Source organism: Gouania willdenowi, chromosome 14 (genome assembly GCF_900634775.1).
Source record: "Gouania willdenowi chromosome 14, fGouWil2.1, whole genome shotgun sequence".
NCBI lineage: Eukaryota > Metazoa > Chordata > Actinopteri > Blenniiformes > Gobiesocidae > Gouania > Gouania willdenowi.
In genome coordinates, this window is record NC_041057.1 from 36,657,910 (window position 1) to 36,682,525 (window position 24,616).

General features: G+C 33.5%; 1 protein-coding gene across 1 annotated transcript in view; it reads left to right on the plus strand.

Moving 5' to 3' along the window:
- LOC114475946 (rho GTPase-activating protein 32-like) overlaps positions 1-24,616 on the plus strand; it is a 137,647-nt gene that overhangs the window by 20,789 nt on the left and 92,242 nt on the right. Inside the window, 1 exon segment of the mRNA XM_028467169.1 lies at positions 13,277-13,391. Coding sequence (XP_028322970.1) covers positions 13,303-13,391 — 89 coding nt within the window. The 5' untranslated portion in view covers positions 13,277-13,302.

Sequence of the window (24,616 nt, forward strand, 5' to 3'; positions counted from 1 at the left end):
CTACTATAGACTATACTATACACTGTCTACTATAGACTATACTATACACTGTCTACTATAGACTATACTGTCTACTATAGACTATACTGTCTACTATAGACTATACTGTATACTGTCTACTATAGACTATACTGTATACTATAGACTATACTATATACTGTCTACTATAGACCATACTGTATACTGTCTACTATAGACTATACTGTACACTGTCTACTATAGACTATACTGTACACTGTCTACTATAGACTATACTGTACACTGTCTACTATAGACTATACTATACACTGTCTACTATAGACTATACTATACACTGTCTACTATAGACTATACTATACACTGTCTACTATAGACTATACTATAGACTACACTATACACCGTCTACTATAGACTACACTATACACCGTCTACTATAGACTACACTATACACCGTCTACTATAGACTATACTATAGACTACACTATACACCGTCTACTATTGACTACACTATACACCGTCTACTATAGACTATACTATACACCGTCTGCTATAGACTATACTATACACCGTCTGCTATAGACTATACTATACACCGTCTGCTATAGACTATACTGTACACCGTCTACTATAGACTATACTGTACACCGTCTACTATAGACTATACTGTACACCGTCTACTATAGACTATACTGTACACCGTCTACTATAGACTATACTGTACACCGTCTACTATAGACTATACTGTATACCGTCTACTATAGACTATACTGTATACCGTCTACTATAGACTATACTGTATACCGTCTACTATAGACTATACTGTCTACTATAGACTATACTGTCTACTATAGACTATACTGTCTACTGTAGACGATACTGTGTACTGTCTACTATAGACGATACTGTGTACTGTCTACTATAGACGATACTGTGTACTGTCTACTATAGACTATACTGTCTACTATAGACTATACTGTATAGTGTCTACTATACTGTATACTGTCTACTATAGACGATACTGTCTACTATAGACGATACTGTATACTGTCTACTATATACTATACTGTGTACTGTCTACTATAGACTATACTATATACTGTCTACTATAGAGGATACTGTCTACTATAGACTATACTATATACTCTCTACTATAGACTATACTGTATACTGTCTACTATAGACTATACTGTATACTGTCTACTATAGACTATACTGTATACTGTCTACTATAGACTATACTGTATACTGTCTATTATAGACGATACTGTATACTGTCTACTATAGACTATACTGTCTACTATAGACTATACTGTAAACTGTCTACTATAAACTATACTGTCTACTATAGACTATACTGTATACTGTCTACTATAGACTATACTGTCTACTATAGACGATACTGTCTACTATAGACGATACTGTCTACTATAGACGATACTGTCTCCTATAGAATATACTGTATACTGTCTACTATAGACGATACTGTATACTGTCTACTATAGACTACACTGTATACTGTCTACTATAGACTATACTGTATACTGTCTACTATATACTATACTGTCTACTTTAGACTATACTGTATACAGTCTACTATAGACTATACTGTCTACTATAGACTATACTGTCTACTATAGACTATACTGTATACAGTTTACTATAGACTATACTGTCTACTGTCTACTGTATACTGTCTACTATAGACTATACTGTATACTGTCTACTATAGACTATACTGTCTATTATAGACTATACTGTATACTGTCTACTATAGACTATACTGTCTACTTTAGACTATACTGTATACTGTCTACTATAGACTATACTGTATACTGTCTATTATAGACGATACTGTATACTGTCTACTATAGACTATACTGTATACTGTCTACTATAGACTATACTGTCTACTATAGACTATACTGTAAACTGTCTACTATAGACTATACTGTCTACTATAGACTATACTGTATACTGTCTACTATAGACTATACTGTCTACTATAGACTATACTGTCTACTATAGACGATACTGTCTCCTATAGAATATACTGTATACTGTCTACTATAGACGATACTGTATACTGTCTACTATAGACTACACTGTATACTGTCTACTATAGACTATACTGTATACTGTCTACTATATACTATACTGTCTACTTTAGACTATACTGTATACAGTCTACTATAGACTATACTGTCTACTATAGACTATACTGTCTACTATAGACTATACTGTATACTGTCTACTATAGACTATACTGTCTACTTTAGACTATACTGTATACAGTCTACTATAGACTATACTGTATACAGTCTACTATAGACTATACTGTATACAGTCTACTATAGACTATACTGTCTACTATAGACTATACTGTATACAGTTTACTATAGACTATACTGTCTACTGTCTACTATAGACGATACTGTATACTGTCTACTATATACTGTCTACTATAGACTATTCTGTATACTGTCTTCTATAGACTATACTGTATACTGTCTACTATAGACTATACTGTATACTGTCTACTATAGACTATACTGTCTATTATAGACTATACTGTATACTGTCTACTATAGACTATACTGTCTACTTTAGACTATACTGTATACTGTCTACTATAGACTATACTGTCTACTTTAGACTATACTGTATACAGTCTACTATAGACTATACTGTATACAGTCTACTATAGACTATACTGTCTACTATAGACTATACTGTCTACTATAGACTATACTGTATACAGTTTACTATAGACTATACTGTCTACTGTCTACTATAGACGATACTGTATACTGTCTACTATATACTGTCTACTATAGACTATTCTGTATACTGTCTTCTATAGACTATACTGTATACTGTCTACTATAGACTATACTGTCTATTATAGACTATACTGTATACTGTCTACTATAGACTATACTGTCTACTTTAGACTATACTGTATACAGTCTACTATAGACTATACTGTATACAGTCTACTATAGACTATACTGTCTACTATAGACTATACTGTATACTGTATACTGTCTACTATAGACGATACTGTCTACTATAGACGATACTGTATACTGTCTACTATAGACGATACTGTATACTGTCTACTATAGACGATACTGTATACTGTCTACTATAGACTACACTGTATACTGTCTACTATAGACTATACTGTCTACTTTAGACTATACTGTATACAGTCTACTATAGACTATACTGTCTACTATAGACTATACTGTATATTGTCTACTATAGACTATACTGTCTACTTTAGACTATACTGTATACAGTCTACTATAGACTATACTGTCTACTATAGACTATACTGTATACAGTTTACTATAGACTATACTGTATACTGTCTACTATAGACTATACTGTATACTGTCTACTATAGACGATACTGTATACTGTCTACTATAGACTATTCTGTATACTGTCTACTATAGACTATACTGTCTACTATAGACTATACTGTATACTATATACTGTCTACTATAGACGATACTGTATACTGTCTACTGTATACTGTCTACTATAGACGATACTGTATACTGTCTACTATAGACGATACTGTCTACTATAGACTATACTGTATACTGTCTACTATAGACGATACTGTATACTGTCTACTATAGACGATACTGTCTACTATAGACTATACTGTATACTGTCTACTATAGACGATACTGTATACTGTCTACTATAGACTACACTGTATACTGTCTACTATAGACTACACTGTATACTGTCTACTATAAACTATACAGTCTACTATAGACTATACTGTCTACTATAGACTATACTATATACTGTCTACTATAGACTATACTGTCTACTATAGACTATACTGTCTACTTTAGACTATACTGTATACAGTCTACTATAGACTATACTGTATACTGTCTACTATAGACTATACTGTCTACTATATACTGTCTACTATATACTGTCTACTATAGACTATACTGTCTACTATAGACTATACTGTATACTGTCTACTATAGACGATACTGTATACTGTTTACTATAGATGATACTGTATACTGTCTACTATAGACTACACTGTATACTGTCTACTATAGACTATACTGTCTACTTTAGACTATACTGTATACAGTCTGCTATAGACTATACTGTCTACTATAGACTATACTGTATATTGTCTACTATAGACTATACTGTCTACTTTAGACTATACTGTATACAGTCTACTATAGACTATACTGTCTACTATAGACTATACTGTCTACTATAGACTATACTGTATACAGTTTACTATAGACTATACTGTATACTGTTTACTATAGACTACACTGTATACTGTCTACTATAGACGATACTGTATACTGTCTACTATATACTGTCTACTATAGACTATTCTGTATACTGTCTACTATAGACTATACTGTCTACTATAGACTATACTGTATACTGTCTACTATAGACTATACTGTCTACTATATACTGTCTACTATAGACTATACTGTCTACTGTATACTGTCTACTATAGACGATACTGTATACTGTCTACTATAGACGATACTGTATACTGTCTACTATAGACGATACTGTCTACTATAGACTATACTGTCTACTATAGACGATACTGTATACTGTCTACTATAGACGATACTGTCTACTATAGACTATACTGTATACTGTCTACTATAGACGATACTGTATACTGTCTACTATAGACTACACTGTATACTGTCTACTATAGACTACACTGTATACTGTCTACTATAAACTATACAGTCTACTATAGACTATACTGTCTACTATAGACTATACTGTATACTGTCTACTATAGACTATACTGTCTACTATAGACTATACTGTCTACTTTAGACTATACTGTATACAGTCTACTATAGACTATACTGTCTACTATAGACTATACTGTATACTGTCTACTATAGACTATACTGTCTACTATATACTGTCTACTATAGACTATACTGTATACTGTGTACTATAGACGATACTGTCTACTATAGACTATACTGTATACTGTCTAGTATATACTGTCTACTATAGACTATACTGTATACTGTCTCGTATATACTGTCTACTATAGACTATACTGTATACTGTCTAGTATATACTGTCTACTTTAGACTATACTGTATACAGTCTACTATAGACTATACTGTCTACTATAGACTATACTGTATACTGTCTACTATAGACTATACTGTCTACTATAGACTATACTGTATACAGTCTACTATAGACTATACTGTATACTGTCTACTATAGACTATACTGTATACCGTCTACTATAGACTATACTGTATACCGTCTACTATAGACTATACTGTCTACTGTCTACTATAGACTATACTGTCTACTATAGACTATACTGTCTACTGTAGACGATACTGTGTACTGTCTACTATAGACGATACTGTGTACTGTCTACTATAGACGATACTGTGTACTGTCTACTATAGACGATACTGTGTACTGTCTACTATAGACTATACTGTCTACTATAGACTATACTGTATAGTGTCTACTATACTGTATACTGTCTACTATAGACGATACTGTCTACTATAGACGATACTGTATACTGTCTACTATATACTATACTGTGTACTGTCTACTATAGACTATACTATATACTGTCTACTATAGAGGATACTGTCTACTATAGACTATACTATATACTCTCTACTATAGACTATACTGTATACTGTCTACTATAGACTATACTGTATACTGTCTACTATAGACTATACTGTATACTGTCTACTATAGACTATACTGTATACTGTCTATTATAGACGATACTGTATACTGTCTACTATAGACTATACTGTATACTGTCTACTATAGACTATACTGTCTACTATAGACTATACTGTAAACTGTCTACTATAAACTATACTGTCTACTATAGACTATACTGTATACTGTCTACTATAGACTATACTGTCTACTATAGACGATACTGTCTACTATAGACGATACTGTCTACTATAGACGATACTGTCTCCTATAGAATATACTGTATACTGTCTACTATAGACGATACTGTATACTGTCTACTATAGACTACACTGTATACTGTCTACTATAGACTATACTGTATACTGTCTACTATATACTATACTGTCTACTTTAGACTATACTGTATACAGTCTACTATAGACTATACTGTCTACTATAGACTATACTGTCTACTATAGACTATACTGTATACAGTTTACTATAGACTATACTGTCTACTGTCTACTATAGACGATACTGTATACTGTCTACTGTATACTGTCTACTATAGACTATACTGTATACTGTCTACTATAGACTATACTGTCTATTATAGACTATACTGTATACTGTCTACTATAGACTATACTGTCTACTTTAGACTATACTGTATACTGTCTACTATAGACTATACTGTATACTGTCTATTATAGACGATACTGTATACTGTCTACTATAGACTATACTGTATACTGTCTACTATAGACTATACTGTCTACTATAGACTATACTGTAAACTGTCTACTATAGACTATACTGTCTACTATAGACTATACTGTATACTGTCTACTATAGACTATACTGTCTACTATAGACTATACTGTCTACTATAGACGATACTGTCTCCTATAGAATATACTGTATACTGTCTACTATAGACGATACTGTATACTGTCTACTATAGACTACACTGTATACTGTCTACTATAGACTATACTGTATACTGTCTACTATATACTATACTGTCTACTTTAGACTATACTGTATACAGTCTACTATAGACTATACTGTCTACTATAGACTATACTGTCTACTATAGACTATACTGTATACTGTCTACTATAGACTATACTGTCTACTTTAGACTATACTGTATACAGTCTACTATAGACTATACTGTATACAGTCTACTATAGACTATACTGTATACAGTCTACTATAGACTATACTGTCTACTATAGACTATACTGTATACAGTTTACTATAGACTATACTGTCTACTGTCTACTATAGACGATACTGTATACTGTCTACTATATACTGTCTACTATAGACTATTCTGTATACTGTCTTCTATAGACTATACTGTATACTGTCTACTATAGACTATACTGTATACTGTCTACTATAGACTATACTGTCTATTATAGACTATACTGTATACTGTCTACTATAGACTATACTGTCTACTTTAGACTATACTGTATACTGTCTACTATAGACTATACTGTCTACTTTAGACTATACTGTATACAGTCTACTATAGACTATACTGTATACAGTCTACTATAGACTATACTGTCTACTATAGACTATACTGTCTACTATAGACTATACTGTATACAGTTTACTATAGACTATACTGTCTACTATAGACGATACTGTATACTGTCTACTATATACTGTCTACTATAGACTATTCTGTATACTGTCTTCTATAGACTATACTGTATACTGTCTACTATAGACTATACTGTCTATTATAGACTATACTGTATACTGTCTACTATAGACTATACTGTCTACTTTAGACTATACTGTATACAGTCTACTATAGACTATACTGTATACAGTCTACTATAGACTATACTGTCTACTATAGACTATACTGTATACTGTATACTGTCTACTATAGACGATACTGTCTACTATAGACGATACTGTATACTGTCTACTATAGACGATACTGTATACTGTCTACTATAGACGATACTGTATACTGTCTACTATAGACGATACTGTATACTGTCTACTATAGACGATACTGTATACTGTCTACTATAGACTACACTGTATACTGTCTACTATAGACTATACTGTCTACTTTAGACTATACTGTATACAGTCTACTATAGACTATACTGTCTACTATAGACTATACTGTATATTGTCTACTATAGACTATACTGTCTACTTTAGACTATACTGTATACAGTCTACTATAGACTATACTGTCTACTATAGACTATACTGTATACAGTTTACTATAGACTATACTGTATACTGTCTACTATAGACTATACTGTATACTGTCTACTATAGACGATACTGTATACTGTCTACTATAGACTATTCTGTATACTGTCTACTATAGACTATACTGTCTACTATAGACTATACTGTATACTATATACTGTCTACTATAGACGATACTGTATACTGTCTACTGTATACTGTCTACTATAGACGATACTGTATACTGTCTACTATAGACGATACTGTCTACTATAGACTATACTGTATACTGTCTACTATAGACGATACTGTATACTGTCTACTATAGACGATACTGTCTACTATAGACTATACTGTATACTGTCTACTATAGACGATACTGTATACTGTCTACTATAGACTACACTGTATACTGTCTACTATAGACTACACTGTATACTGTCTACTATAAACTATACAGTCTACTATAGACTATACTGTCTACTATAGACTATACTATATACTGTCTACTATAGACTATACTGTCTACTATAGACTATACTGTCTACTTTAGACTATACTGTATACAGTCTACTATAGACTATACTGTATACTGTCTACTATAGACTATACTGTCTACTATATACTGTCTACTATATACTGTCTACTATAGACTATACTGTCTACTATAGACTATACTGTATACTGTCTACTATAGACGATACTGTATACTGTTTACTATAGATGATACTGTATACTGTCTACTATAGACTACACTGTATACTGTCTACTATAGACTATACTGTCTACTTTAGACTATACTGTATACAGTCTGCTATAGACTATACTGTCTACTATAGACTATACTGTATATTGTCTACTATAGACTATACTGTCTACTTTAGACTATACTGTATACAGTCTACTATAGACTATACTGTCTACTATAGACTATACTGTCTACTATAGACTATACTGTATACAGTTTACTATAGACTATACTGTATACTGTTTACTATAGACTACACTGTATACTGTCTACTATAGACGATACTGTATACTGTCTACTATATACTGTCTACTATAGACTATTCTGTATACTGTCTACTGTAGACTATACTGTCTACTATAGACTATACTGTATACTGTCTACTATAGACTATACTGTCTACTATATACTGTCTACTATAGACTATACTGTCTACTGTATACTGTCTACTATAGACGATACTGTATACTGTCTACTATAGACGATACTGTATACTGTCTACTATAGACGATACTGTCTACTATAGACTATACTGTCTACTATAGACGATACTGTATACTGTCTACTATAGACGATACTGTCTACTATAGACTATACTGTATACTGTCTACTATAGACGATACTGTATACTGTCTACTATAGACTACACTGTATACTGTCTACTATAGACTACACTGTATACTGTCTACTATAAACTATACAGTCTACTATAGACTATACTGTCTACTATAGACTATACTGTATACTGTCTACTATAGACTATACTGTCTACTTTAGACTATACTGTATACAGTCTACTATAGACTATACTGTCTACTATAGACTATACTGTATACTGTCTACTATAGACTATACTGTCTACTATATACTGTCTACTATAGACTATACTGTATACTGTGTACTATAGACGATACTGTCTACTATAGACTATACTGTATACTGTCTAGTATATACTGTCTACTATAGACTATACTGTATACTGTCTCGTATATACTGTCTACTATAGACTATACTGTATACTGTCTAGTATATACTGTCTACTTTAGACTATACTGTATACAGTCTACTATAGACTATACTGTCTACTATAGACTATACTGTATACTGTCTACTATAGACTATACTGTCTACTATAGACTATACTGTATACAGTCTACTATAGACTATACTGTATACTGTCTACTATAGACTATACTGTATACTGTCTAATATATACTGTCTACTATAGACTATTCTGTATACTGTCTACTATAGACGATACTGTCTACTATAGACTATACTGTATACTGTCTAGTATATACTGTCTACTATAGACTATACTGTATACTGTCTAGTATATACTGTCTACTATAGACTATACTGTATACTGTCTAGTATATACTGTCTACTTTAGACTATACTGTATACAGTCTACGATAGACTATACTGTCTACTATAGACTATACTGTCTACTATAGACTATACTGTCTACTATAGACTGTACTGTCTACTGTGTACTATAGACGATACTGTCTACTATAGACTATACTGTATACTGTCTAGTATATACTGTCTACTATAGACTATACTGTATACTGTCTAGTATATACTGTCTACTATAGACTATACTGTATACTGTCTAATATATACTGTCTACTATAGACTATTCTGTATACTGTCTACTATAGACGATACTGTCTACTATAGACTATACTGTATACTGTCTAGTATATACTGTCTACTATAGACTATACTGTATACTGTCTAATATATACTGTCTACTATAGACTATACTATATACTGTCTACTATAGACGATACTGTCTACTATAGACTATACTGTATACTGTCTAGTATATACTGTCTACTATAGACTATACTGTATACTGTCTAATATATACAGTCTACTATAGACTATACTGTATACTGTCTACTATAGACGATACTGTCTACTATAGACTATACTGTATACTGTCTAGTATATACTGTCTACTATAGACTATACTGTATACTGTCTAATATATACTGTCTACTATAGACTATACTATATACTGTCTACTATAGACGATACTGTCTACTATAGACTATACTGTATACTGTCTAGTATATACTGTCTACTATAGACTATACTGTATACTGTCTAATATATACTGTCTACTATAGACTATTCTGTATACTGTCTACTATAGACGATACTGTCTACTATAGACTATACTGTATACTGTCTAGTATATACTGTCTACTATAGACTATACTGTATACTGTCTAATATATACAGTCTACTATAGACTATACTGTATACTGTCTACTATAGACGATACTATATACTGTCTACTATAGACGATACTGTCTACTATAGACTATACTGTATACTGTCTACTATAGACGATACTATATACTGTCTACTATAGACTACACTGTATACTGTCTACTATAAACTATACAGTCTACTATAGACTATACTGTCTACTATAGACTATACTGTCTACTATAGACTATACTGTATACTGTCTACTATAGACTATACTGTCTACTATAGACTATACTGTCTACTTTAGACTATACTGTCTACTTTAGACTATACTGTATACAGTCTACTATAGACTATACTGTCTACTATAGACTATACTGTCTACTTTAGACTATACTGTATACAGTCTACTATAGACTATACTGTCTACTATAGACTATACTGTATACTGTCTCCTATAGACTATACTGTCTACTATAGACTATACTGTATACTGTGTACTATAGACGATACTGTCTACTATAGACTATACTGTCTACTATAGACTATACTGTATACTGTCTAGTATATACTGTCTACTATAGACTATACTGTATACTGTCTAGTATATACTGTCTACTATAGACTATACTGTATACTGTCTAGTATATACTGTCTACTATAGACTATACTGTATACAGTCTACTATAGACTATACTGTCTACTATAGACTATACTGTCTACTATAGACTATACTGTATACTGTCTACTATAGACTATACTGTATACTGTGTACTATAGACGATACTGTCTACTATAGACTATACTGTATACTGTCTAGTATATACTGTCTACTATAGACTATACTGTCTACTATAGACTATACTGTATACTGTCTAGTATATACTGTCTACTATAGACTATACTGTATACTGTCTAATATATACTGTCTACTATAGACTATTCTGTATACTGTCTACTATAGACTATACTATATACTGTCTACTATAGACGATACTGTCTACTATAGACTATACTGTATACTGTCTACTATAGACTATACTGTATACTGTCTACTATAGACTATACTGTCTACTATAGACTATACTGTCTACTTTAGACTATACTGTATACAGTCTACTATAGACTATACTGTCTACTATAGACTATACTGTCTACTATAGACTATACTGTCTACTATATACTGTCTACTATAGACTATACTGTATACTGTGTACTATAGACGATACTGTCTACTATAGACTATACTGTATACTGTCTAGTATATACTGTCTACTATAGACTATACTGTATACGGTCTAGTATATACTGTCTACTATAGACTATACTGTATACTGTCTAATATATACTGTCTACTATAGACTATTCTGTATACTGTCTACTATAGACTATACTATATACTGTCTACTATAGACGATACTGTCTACTATAGACTATACTGTATACTGTCTACTATAGACTATACTGTCTACTATAGACTGTGCTGTATAGACTACAGTATGATTAGGATGATTAGTGTTCCCATAGACATTATATATGTTCTAGTATATACTATAGTATAGTAGACAGTGTATTCTCATTGAGTATGTAGTGAATAGTATGTTCGTGGGATAGAGTGACTCACTGAACCCAGGTTTAGAACCAGTGTGTTAGACATTTAAACAGTTAATATAGATGTATATATTATGATATACTGTTTGTTTTCTTATTTGTGACAAAAAAAATGAAAAACAAAACAAGGCACTTAATGTTGTTACTTTAAAAATCACTTGTATAAGAAGTAGTAAAATCTGTTCTATAGAAGTTAGTGGGATAACTGGGTATAGAAGTTGGTTTAACATTTAAAAAGCAGCAGTACTTGTAATTACAGATATCCATATATAGACATGTTGTGATTCCAAGTCCCAGACTAGTAACAATGTTCATTGTTTGTCTACATTTGTTCTTACATTTCAGATATGATAAATTGAATTGTAGATAATTTAATTCTGACTACTCAGAATGAAATTACTGATATGTCAGATATCTGGAATATACAGTCATTCTTTATTTTACATATCTAGAATTCCATTTATAATAAGTCAGAATTTAATTATAGATATCAGAAAGAGAAGTTTCACTAGTTAAAATAACATCAGAATAAATGTTAGACAGCTCGTCATAGACGGTCTGTAGAGTCTGATGCTGTTTATTCACACCACCAGGAGCTCCATGTGTTAGCACGTTAGCGCCACAGCTGAGAACCTCCCATACACTCTCTCTCTCTCTCTCTCTCTCCCCATGGTCTTTCCTTTACATGTGATTACTGCTCCTCTCTCTCTCCTCATATTCACCCCCCCCCCCCCCCCCCAGCAGGCTGCTGGTTGCAGTGAGTCAGTATGATGGAGGCTAGCAGTGGAGCTGCTGCTGCATCACTGGGACTGTTGGAGGATACAGACGCACCATGCAGCCATGACATCACACACAGGTACCACACACACACACACACACACACACAGGTACCACACACACACACACACACACACGCACACAGGTACCACACACACACACACACACACACAGGTACCACACACACACACAGGTACCACACACACACACACAGGTACCACACACACACACACACACACACAGGTACCACACACACACACACACAGGTACCACACACACACACACACACACACACACATTGTACATCCATAAAGGCTGAGGATGGGTTGGTTTAAACAGTAGAATGGTGAAGCTGTGCGTTTGTTTGTTCACATGCATGTGCACGTGCGTGGCTTCCCCTATGCCTCAAGGAGACGTGACACCGGGGGGGGCGCATTGGTATAGCCGATATCACACTGTGAGTTTGCACAGTCACCATTAACACACACACACACACACACTCCATCCATCAGTGCAGGGAAGCCTTCATTCAGTTTTTTGGTGCCTGGCCTGGATGGGGGGGGGGGCTTATTTGTTACATCATCAACTCCAGCTGCACACCCTCCTGTACATGCACATGTACGTGCACTCTCAGGATTATTTAGAGACACGTATGTTAGTGTGTAACGCTAAAGAGTAAATGCACTGTGCGTGCGTGTGTGTGTGTCCTGATGGTGGTCCAGTATTATCCACCCTTTCTCTGTGGACAAGTATCATCCTGCTGTGGTTACCATGGCAGCAGTAGTTTAGCATACACCAGTCCATCATTGAGGAGAGGCCACACACACACACACACACACACACACACACACTAAGCTTAGTTAGTTTTCTGCAGCTCTGTGAATAAACATCCAGGTTTATTCATGAAACAATTCTTTTTAACAATGTGACTTATTTGATTGATGGATGATATTAGTTGATTTAGAAGGATTTGCTCTGAAATGATTCAGTGACTTTTGATCCATAATAACGTGTACACTACTAGTGAGTGAAATAAATCCCTCTTACTGGACAGTACAGGTGAGCTTTCACAATTTATTTGAATAAAGTCCAACCAACACTTCAGTTTAAATGAGCATAATGTTAACTTTTCAATTATCAATAGGTTTTTAATATAAATCCATATTTTGTTTACCAGACTCTGCTGATTGTTTTATACATTAGAATAAACCAATATTAATATAAACAATGATGTGTTGAGGTTAAATGAGCAGTGGTTGATGGTTATCATGAGGGTTCTGCAGAGCTAATGCTAATGCTACATGGTGGGGGACAGTGGGCACAGTGGAACCACAGCTTTAGAATAAAGACAAAGGTGGTTCCATCCATTTCTCCTCTATCATATGTTTAATTGTCTGCTGGGGGCGTGGCCATGACATCACACACACTCATTTATTTATTATTAAAAAATAATTAAAAACATCCATATAAAGTCTGCTGTGATTAAATCACATCGCTTATTTACTTGTATCAATACAATTGATTGATTACCTTTTAAAACCATTTTAGATCAATAGATGCCATCATTAACTCAATAAGTTAATGATGGCATCTCGTCTAAAGACGTGAATTGTGTTTTTTGACTGAGGTTGCTAGGAGACCGTGTGACGAAGCTCTCCGTGAATAAGTTGTACAATGATGTAGTGACCAACTGCTGACCTGTAGGTGGCAGCAGAGCACCTTAGGATCAGAGATCACCTGTGATTGGCAGAGCTCAGAGGGAGAGGAAAGGAGTTTATGAGACAGAAAATGATGCCACAGAGTTGATGCTGAAGTTCTCACCAGTTCACAGCAGCTCACACTCAACCAGAACATGTGTGGAACTAAGTGGACTATTGAGAGTGTGGTGATGGTGAGAGAAAACCATCAAAAAACTGGACGAGCAGTGACACTCAGCATGTCTGGGAGGAGGAGGATGTTGTGTCTGTGGAGAATGACGGGGGAGAGACTTGGAGGAACGCCAAAATACTGTAAGAAATCCATTCAACTCTGACATAGATAGTATAATAATAATAATGTTACCATCAAAAGCCTGGTCTCAGTGTTAGGTTTATAGTTTTATAGAAGGAAACTAATGATGAGGTGTCACTAAAGCAAAAAAATAATGTTTCAAAGTCACTAATAGATTTTTTCAGAAAAAGACGTTTTTCTCAACTTTTTGTCACAAACTGGTGATTTATGTGAAATTTGCCTCTATTCAACTGCTGATTACAGAAGAACGAAACCAACTACTGATGAAATTAGAGACTTTAATCTTTCAGAATTCAGATTGTCATAGGACAAAATATTCTGTGGGTCTTTAAAAATCAGTCAAAATCATCTAAAACGCATGACAATATGGGGTTGGCTGCTCTGAATTTAGCTGGCAGTGAATGAGCTAAGGACAGCTAGCTGAGCACAGATCAATGTAGTTGGATCGTAGGAATGTAAATCATTCATTGATGTCACTAACTTTAATAGTTATGTAACAGATGGTTTAATAAAGTGAAGGAAACACTATTTAATGGAAACAATAGGACAATGGAGGAGTTCCTGAGGTCCAATGAAGCAGAATAAACATCTGTACCAAGCTGTAAACTTATTAAAGTCTCTCTGCTTTGATATTATCGTCTCTAATTAATCCTTTCACTGAGTCTTGTGACGAGATGATTAATTAAATGAAGGCAAAGGTATTTTTATAGAACATTTCATACACAAGACAATTCACTGAGCTTTATATGATTAAAAAGTGCAACATAAAACATCTTAAAAATCAATAAGAACATTAAAATCAGTAGTTCATACGTTTAAAATGATGATAGATCTCTAGACATTGTGATTTAAAAATGTTCATGTGATGATGACTTCAGTTTGTTCCACTTGTTCTTTGCAGCAGAACAACTAAAATGTTTGCTGTGAACTCTGGGCTCCACTATCTGACCTGTGTAGGTCCTAGAAAATCCATTTTGTGTTTCACACAATATTATTTTAAAATTCTGTTGTTTTTTTAAATATTAAGAATTTTTTTCAGACATTTAAAAAAATGAAAAAACATAATTAAACATAAACGTATGCCAAAAATAAAAATGTTATTCAAAATAATGAGTAAGATACAATTAAAAGTAGATATTAGTTATAGTGACATAGATTATTCTGACTGATCCTTTTTAATTATTTATGTCGTATAAAGATGTATGAGAACAACATTAATGTCACCATATTTCCTCTCAGGGATCAATGATTTACTGAATCTGATCAGGTTTATTGAGTTTTAATCAACTTCATTTAAATTAACCTATTTTAATTGATCCTGATGACATCATTCCAGATGGTAATGATTACACAACAATAAATGGGCACAAGGATACATCAGTTATTTCACCACTAGGGGGCAGAATATTGACAGTATTAGAAGTGATCAATAATCTATGATGTTTCAGACTCTACAATTAGGGATGTCCCGATATAACTTTTTCACTTTCGATATGATACCGATATTGCAGCACAAATCATACATACATTTATGACTTATTTTGTAGTGTGGAATGTTACTCAAACAGAGAATAATTACTGTGTTAGAGTGTGAACCACAGTCACCTATAGATAGACGTGCTGGAGCTGAACATTTTATCGGAAAGCTTAGATTGGTGATTTTAGATGCAGTGCTGATATTCGTTTTCTGGCTGATATCGGTGCACCTAATGAGCCGTTTCCGGAAACATTTCTCCATAAAGAAAAAGTTATTTTCCTCACGGTGACGGCGTTTCATCTCAATTCTGTCCATTTCCACATTCAACAGTGGATCCTTTTTATTGGTGGATTCCGTGATTCCGTTAACATGGATGTTATGGCCCTGTGTGTGTCCATAGACGTTTTTAACGCTGGAGGTTCCAAAGGCATCCTGGGAAACTTGGAAGTATACTTGAGCGGAACGCTCAATCAAACTATCGTATATAGTAGACAATATATACTCATTGAGTTAGTAGTGTGACTGACTACATACACTAATGCACTGTGAGGATGTTAGATGTGTTCACTTCCTGTTTCCTGTGTGACCTGCAGGCATTGCTTCATCACGATTTCTAAAGTTGTGCAAATAGGTGTTAAATTTCTTGATTGATGAGAACATCCTGATGTTTTAGAGTTTCTACATATAAACCTATGACCTCATGATGATCACATCTTTATAATAACATGTGAGGATCTGGATCTGAACCAGTGATGGTTGTCGGTGTGATTCCCTAATCATTTAGGGCCAACTGTGTTACCAACCTAGATATCCTCTTATCGAGCTAACTTCCAGGATTTAATCTCTGTGTGCTGGACTACGAAGCTTGCTAACGTCTTACATAGCTAAATCACCATGGTAACGTAGGCTGAACGACTAACCTGGTTGGGACCAGGTTTTGCTCTGGCTAGAATCTTAGCGAGTGATAAAGCCCCGCCTCCTGAACAATCAGTTATTTTATAAAATCATTAACTCATTGAGTGCCGTTTTTCTGCTAGGAGACAGTGTGACGAAGCTCTCCGTGAATAAGTTGTACAATGATGTAATGACCAATAGGTGACCTGTAGGTGGCAGCAGAGCACCTTTGGATGAGAGATCACCTGTGATGAGCAGAGCTCGGAGGGAGAGGAAAGGAGTTTACGAGACAGAAAATGTCGCTATGATGGTTGATGCTGAAGTTCTCACCAGTTCACAGCAGCTCACACTCAACCAGAACATGTGTGGAACTAAGTGGACTATTGAGAGTGTGGTGATGGTGAGAGAAAACCATCAAAAAACTGGACGAGCAGTGACACTCAGCATGTCTGGGAGGAGGAGGAAGTTGTGTGTGTGGAGAATGACGGGGGGAGAGACTTGGAGGAACGCCAAAATACAGTAGAAAATCCATTCAACTCTGACATAGATAATAAAATAATAATTCAATTAATCAAAATAGGGCTGAACTATTATGGAAAATAATCTAATTGGGATTTTTTTTTCTTCACTATTGCATTTTAATATGCACTTATTTTTTTCAAGGGCCTCTTGTCATGTATTTTTCAATGAACACAAGCAATAAATCAATCTGTTTTATAATAAACAATTTCATATTTATTTAAACTTTAAATAAATAAATATGAAATATACATTTTAAAGCACAGATTCCAACAATAAAGCAAACAAATCTGTGGCTTTACTTCTTCAACATTAGGGATGGGTATACTACTATACTACTACTATTATTGATCCAGTACTTTATCAATACCTTACTTTTTACATCTTTTGTTTTTCAACAAAAGATGTTTTGCCCACGAAGCAGCAGCAGCACTCACCACCACTGGAGCAGACGTAACGGCTAACATGCTGGCTTAATATGCATGCTATGTGGCAAGAAAATTGTTATTTTTTGTAGCCCTTCAAATAAATTGTCTAAAAAATAGATATTTTTACATAGCATTATCCAATACAATTTTAACTGTATAGAATTTTATCCACGATGTTGTCTTCATTAAAAAGGTATTTTTTTCGGCTCCAGAAGGGCTTTAATTCAGGTGAGATGAGGTAAAATGGCTCTTTTGAGAGTAAAGGTTACAGACCCCTGCTTTATGTGCCATATGAAGTTAGTGTTTCAGATCACTTCATTAGTTTAATAACTTGTCAAGACTATCTACTGTATAACAAACATTATGATTGTAATATTTTCATAAACCACAGACAACTTCTCAAAGTATAAACATTTATTACTAACTGTAGACAGTAGATTAGCGCTAACTAACTGTAGACAGTAGCCTAGCGCTAACTGTAGACAGTAGATTAGCGCTAACTGTAGACAGTAGCCTAGCGCTAACTGTAGACAGTAGATTAGCGCTAACTGTAGACAGTAGCCTAGCGCTAACTGTAGACAGTAGATTAGCGCTAACTAACTGTAGACAGTAGCCTAGCGCTAACTGTAGACAGTAGGATGTCTGTAACTAACTACACATTAATAAATAGACATTAGGGACTTGGCTAACTGACTATTGTCCTTGTCGACTGCACTGATGTTTCTTTATTGACTTGGCGTGTGTGTGTGTGTGTCTGTGATAGTGTTGTGTTCAATACCACACTATCCGTGACCAAGACTTGCCGAGACCATAAACATTTTTTTTTTCAATTTAACATTTTTTATAAATAAATAAAATTATGACAAGGTTCAACAGTTAAATAACATTCTCTCTTTAATTTTAGTTTATTTTAAATACATTTGATGGACAAAAAAGGTTCCTGCAAAAAAATAACTAAAATATTAAAACTACTACTGATAAATTCACAATTATTCTACATATTTGAAAACAATATTTTTATGTCAGCTGAATGTACAGCAAGTGTTTAAAAGTATTTCTGCCAATAAATAATTATTCTAATTCTGATTCTTTCAGTTGTTCAGGTTTAACAGGTCACAGATTTAATAAGATAATTATTTAGTTTGAAAAAGCCTTTAACAGGTTATTTTTATTAATTCACTTAGTTGATATAGTTTAATTTAGTTACTGTAATATAACTAGAATATTTAATTAACAAAGGTTTCCAACTGTAACTGTAAATGTAAAACTTTCTGAAATAAAACTACAAACTAGTTGTCATCAGTGTAAAAAACATAGATCTACAGGTAGATGTGAAACTAAATAAAACAAACCATGGAACAGTCATGTGACAAATTTATCAATAGTTCTAGTTGAAAATTATTATTATTCTGGATACAGTGGAAACAGAAACTATAAAAAATAATTATATTATAAACCTGTTTATATTGTGGAGAACACATTATATACATAAATGTAATTAGAGTCTAAAGACACAAAAAACACCACTTTATAAATAAAATAGACTAATATTAAACCTCTTTACAGTTATTTGACTCATTCTGTGATAGTGTAACTCTGTGGTGATGACGCGCTGGTGACGACATAATCCAAGATGGCGGCGGCCTGGACTACAGCTGATATTATGTAATAAAGCCTTAAAATACATGAATATAATGAAAAGAGTGAATGGACAGAGACATAAACATGTAGACTTATTAAACACACACAGACTTATTAAACACACAGACTTATTAAACACACACACAGACTTATTAAACACACACACACTTATTAAACACACACAGACTTATTAAACACACAGACTTATTAAACACACACACTGACTTATTAAACACACACACTGACTTATTAAACACACACACGGACTTATTAAACACACACACTGACTTATTAACACACAGACTGACTAATTACACACTACACCTGGACTTATTAACACACACCACACTGACTTATTAAACACACACACACTGACTTATTAAACACACACACTGACTTATTAAACACACACACGGACTTATTAAACACACAGACTTATTAAACACACACACTGACTTATTAAACACACACACTGACTTATTAAACACACACACGGACTTATTAAACACACACACACAGACTTATTAAACACACACACTGACTTATTAAACACACACTGACTTATTAAACACACACACGGACTTATTAAACACACACAGACTTATTAAACACACACAGACTTATTAAACACACACAGACTTATTAAACACACAGACTTATTAAACACACACACTGACTTATTAAACACACACACTGACTTATTAAACACACACACGGACTTATTAAACACACACACGGACTTATTAAACACACAGACTTATTAAACACACACACTGACTTATTAAACACACACACTGACTTATTAAACACACACACTGACTTATTAAACACACACACTGACTTATTAAACACACAGACTTATTAAACACACACACTGACTTATTAAACACACACACTGACTTATTAAACACACACGGACTTATTAAACACACACAGACTTATTAAACACACACAGACTTATTAAACACACACAGACTTATTAAACACACACACAGACTTATTAAACACACACAGACTTATTAAACACACACACAGACTTATTAAACACACAGACTTATTAAACACACACACTGACTTATTAAACACACACACTGACTTATTAAACACACACACAGACTTATTAAACACACACACAGACTTATTAAACACACACAGACTTATTAAACACACACAGACTTATTAAACACACACACAGACTTATTAAACACACACAGACTTATTAAACACACACAGACTTATTAAACACACACAGACTTATTAAACACACACACAGACTTATTAAACACACACAGACTTATTAAACACACACACTGACTTATTAAACACACACACGGACTTATTAAACACACACAGACTTATTAAACACACACAGACTTATTAAACACACACACTGACTTATTAAACACACACACAGACTTATTAAACACACAGACTTATTAAACACACACAGACTTATTAAACACACACACAGACTTATTAAACACACACAGACTTATTAAACACACACACTGACTTATTAAACACACACACAGACTTATTAAACACACACAGACTTATTAAACACACACACTTATTAAACACACACACAGACTTATTAAACACACACACTGACTTATTAAACACACACACAGACTTATTAAACACACACAGACTTATTAAACACACACAGACTTATTAAACACACACACAGACTTATCACACACACACTGACTTATTAAACACACACACAGACTTATTAAACACACACACAGACTTATTAAACACACACAGACTTATTAAACACACACAGACTTATTAAACACACACAGACTTATTAAACACACACACAGACTTATTAAACACACACACGTAGACTTATTAAACACACACAGACTTATTAAACACACACAGACTTATTAAACACACACAGACTTATAAACAACACACAGACTTATTAAACACACACAGACTTATTAAACACACACAGACTTATTAACACACACAGACAAATAAAACACACACAGACTTATTAAAACACACACAGACTTATAAACACACACACAGACTTATTAAACACACAAAGACTTATTAAACACACACAGACTTATTAAACACACACAGACTTATTAAACACACACAGACTTATTAAACACACACACAGACTTATTAAACACACACACAGACTTATTACACACACACAGACTTATTAAACACACACACAGACTTATTAAACACACACACAGACTTATTAAACACACACACACATATTAAACACACACACAGACTTATTAAACACACACACACAGACTTATTAAACACACACAGACTTATTAAACACACACACAGACTTATTAAACACACACAGACTTATTAAACACACACACTGACTTATTAAACACACACAGACTTATTAAACACACACTGACTTATTAAACACACACACTGACTTATTAAACACACACAGACTTATTAAACACACACAGACTTATTAACACACACAGACTTATTAAACACACACAGACTTATTAAACACACACTGACTTATTAACCACACACAAGACTTATAAACACAACACACAGACTTATTAAACACACACACCACTGACTTATTAAACACACACACTGACTTATTAAACACACACACATGACGTTATTAACACACAACAGGACTTATTAAACACACAACAGACTTATTAAACCACACCACACACAGACTTATTAAACACACCACACAGACTTATTAAAACCACACACAGACTTATTAAACACACACAGACTTATTAAACACACACACGACTTATTAACACACACACACGACTTATTAAAACAACAACACTGACTTATTAAACACACACACACTGACTTATATTAAACACACACACAGACTTATTAAACACACACAGACTTATTAAACACACACACTGACTTATTAAACACACACACTGACTTATTAAACACACACACTGACTTATTAAACACACACACTGACTTATTAAACACACACACAGACTTATTAAACACACACTGACTTATTAAACACACACAGACTTATTAAATACACACAGACTCATTTTAAACACACACACAGACTGACTTATTAAACACACACAGACTCATTAAATACACACAGACTCATTAAATACACACAGACTTATTAAATACACACAGACTTATTAAACACACACTGACTCATTAAACACACACTGACTCATTAAACACACACACAGACTTATTAAACACACTGACTTATTAAACACACAGACTTATTAAACACACAGACTTATTAAACACACAGGGACTCATTAAACACACACTGACTTATTAAACACACACTGACTCATTAAACACACACTGACTCATTAAACACACACTGACTCATTAAACACACACACAGACTTATTAAACACACACACTGACTTATTAAACACACACACTGACTATTAAACACACACACAGACTTATTAAACACACACAGACTTATTAATCACACACACACTGACTTATTAAACACACACAGACTTATTAAACACACACACTGACTCATTAAACACACACACACAGACTTATTAAACACACACAGACTTATTAAACACACACACACACTTATTAAACACACACACAGACTTATTAAACACACACAGACTTATTAAACACACCTGACTCATTAAACACACACTGACTCATTAAACACACACACAGACTTATTAACACCACACACAGACTTATTAAACACACACACAGACTTATTAAACACACACTGACTCATTAAAACACACACACTGGACTCATTATAAACACACACCTGACTTATTAAACACACACACAGACTTATTAAACACACACACTGACTCATTAAACACACACACAGACTTATTAAACACACACACAGACTTATTAAACACACTGACTTATTAAACACACACTGACTCATTAAACACACACTGACTCATTAAACACACACTGACTTATTAAACACACACACAGACTTATTAAACACACACACTGACTTATTAAACACACACACTGACTTATTAAACACACACACAGACTTATTAAACACACACACAGACTTATTAATCACACACACTGACTTATTAAACACACACAGACTTATTAAACACACACACTGACTCATTAAACACACACACAGACTTATTAAACACACACAGACTTATTAAACACACACACAGACTTATTAAACACACACACAGACTTATTAAACACACACAGACTTATTAAACACACACTGACTCATTAAACACACACTGACTCATTAAACACACACACAGACTTATTAAACACACACAGACTTATTAAACACACACACAGACTTATTAAACACACACTGACTCATTA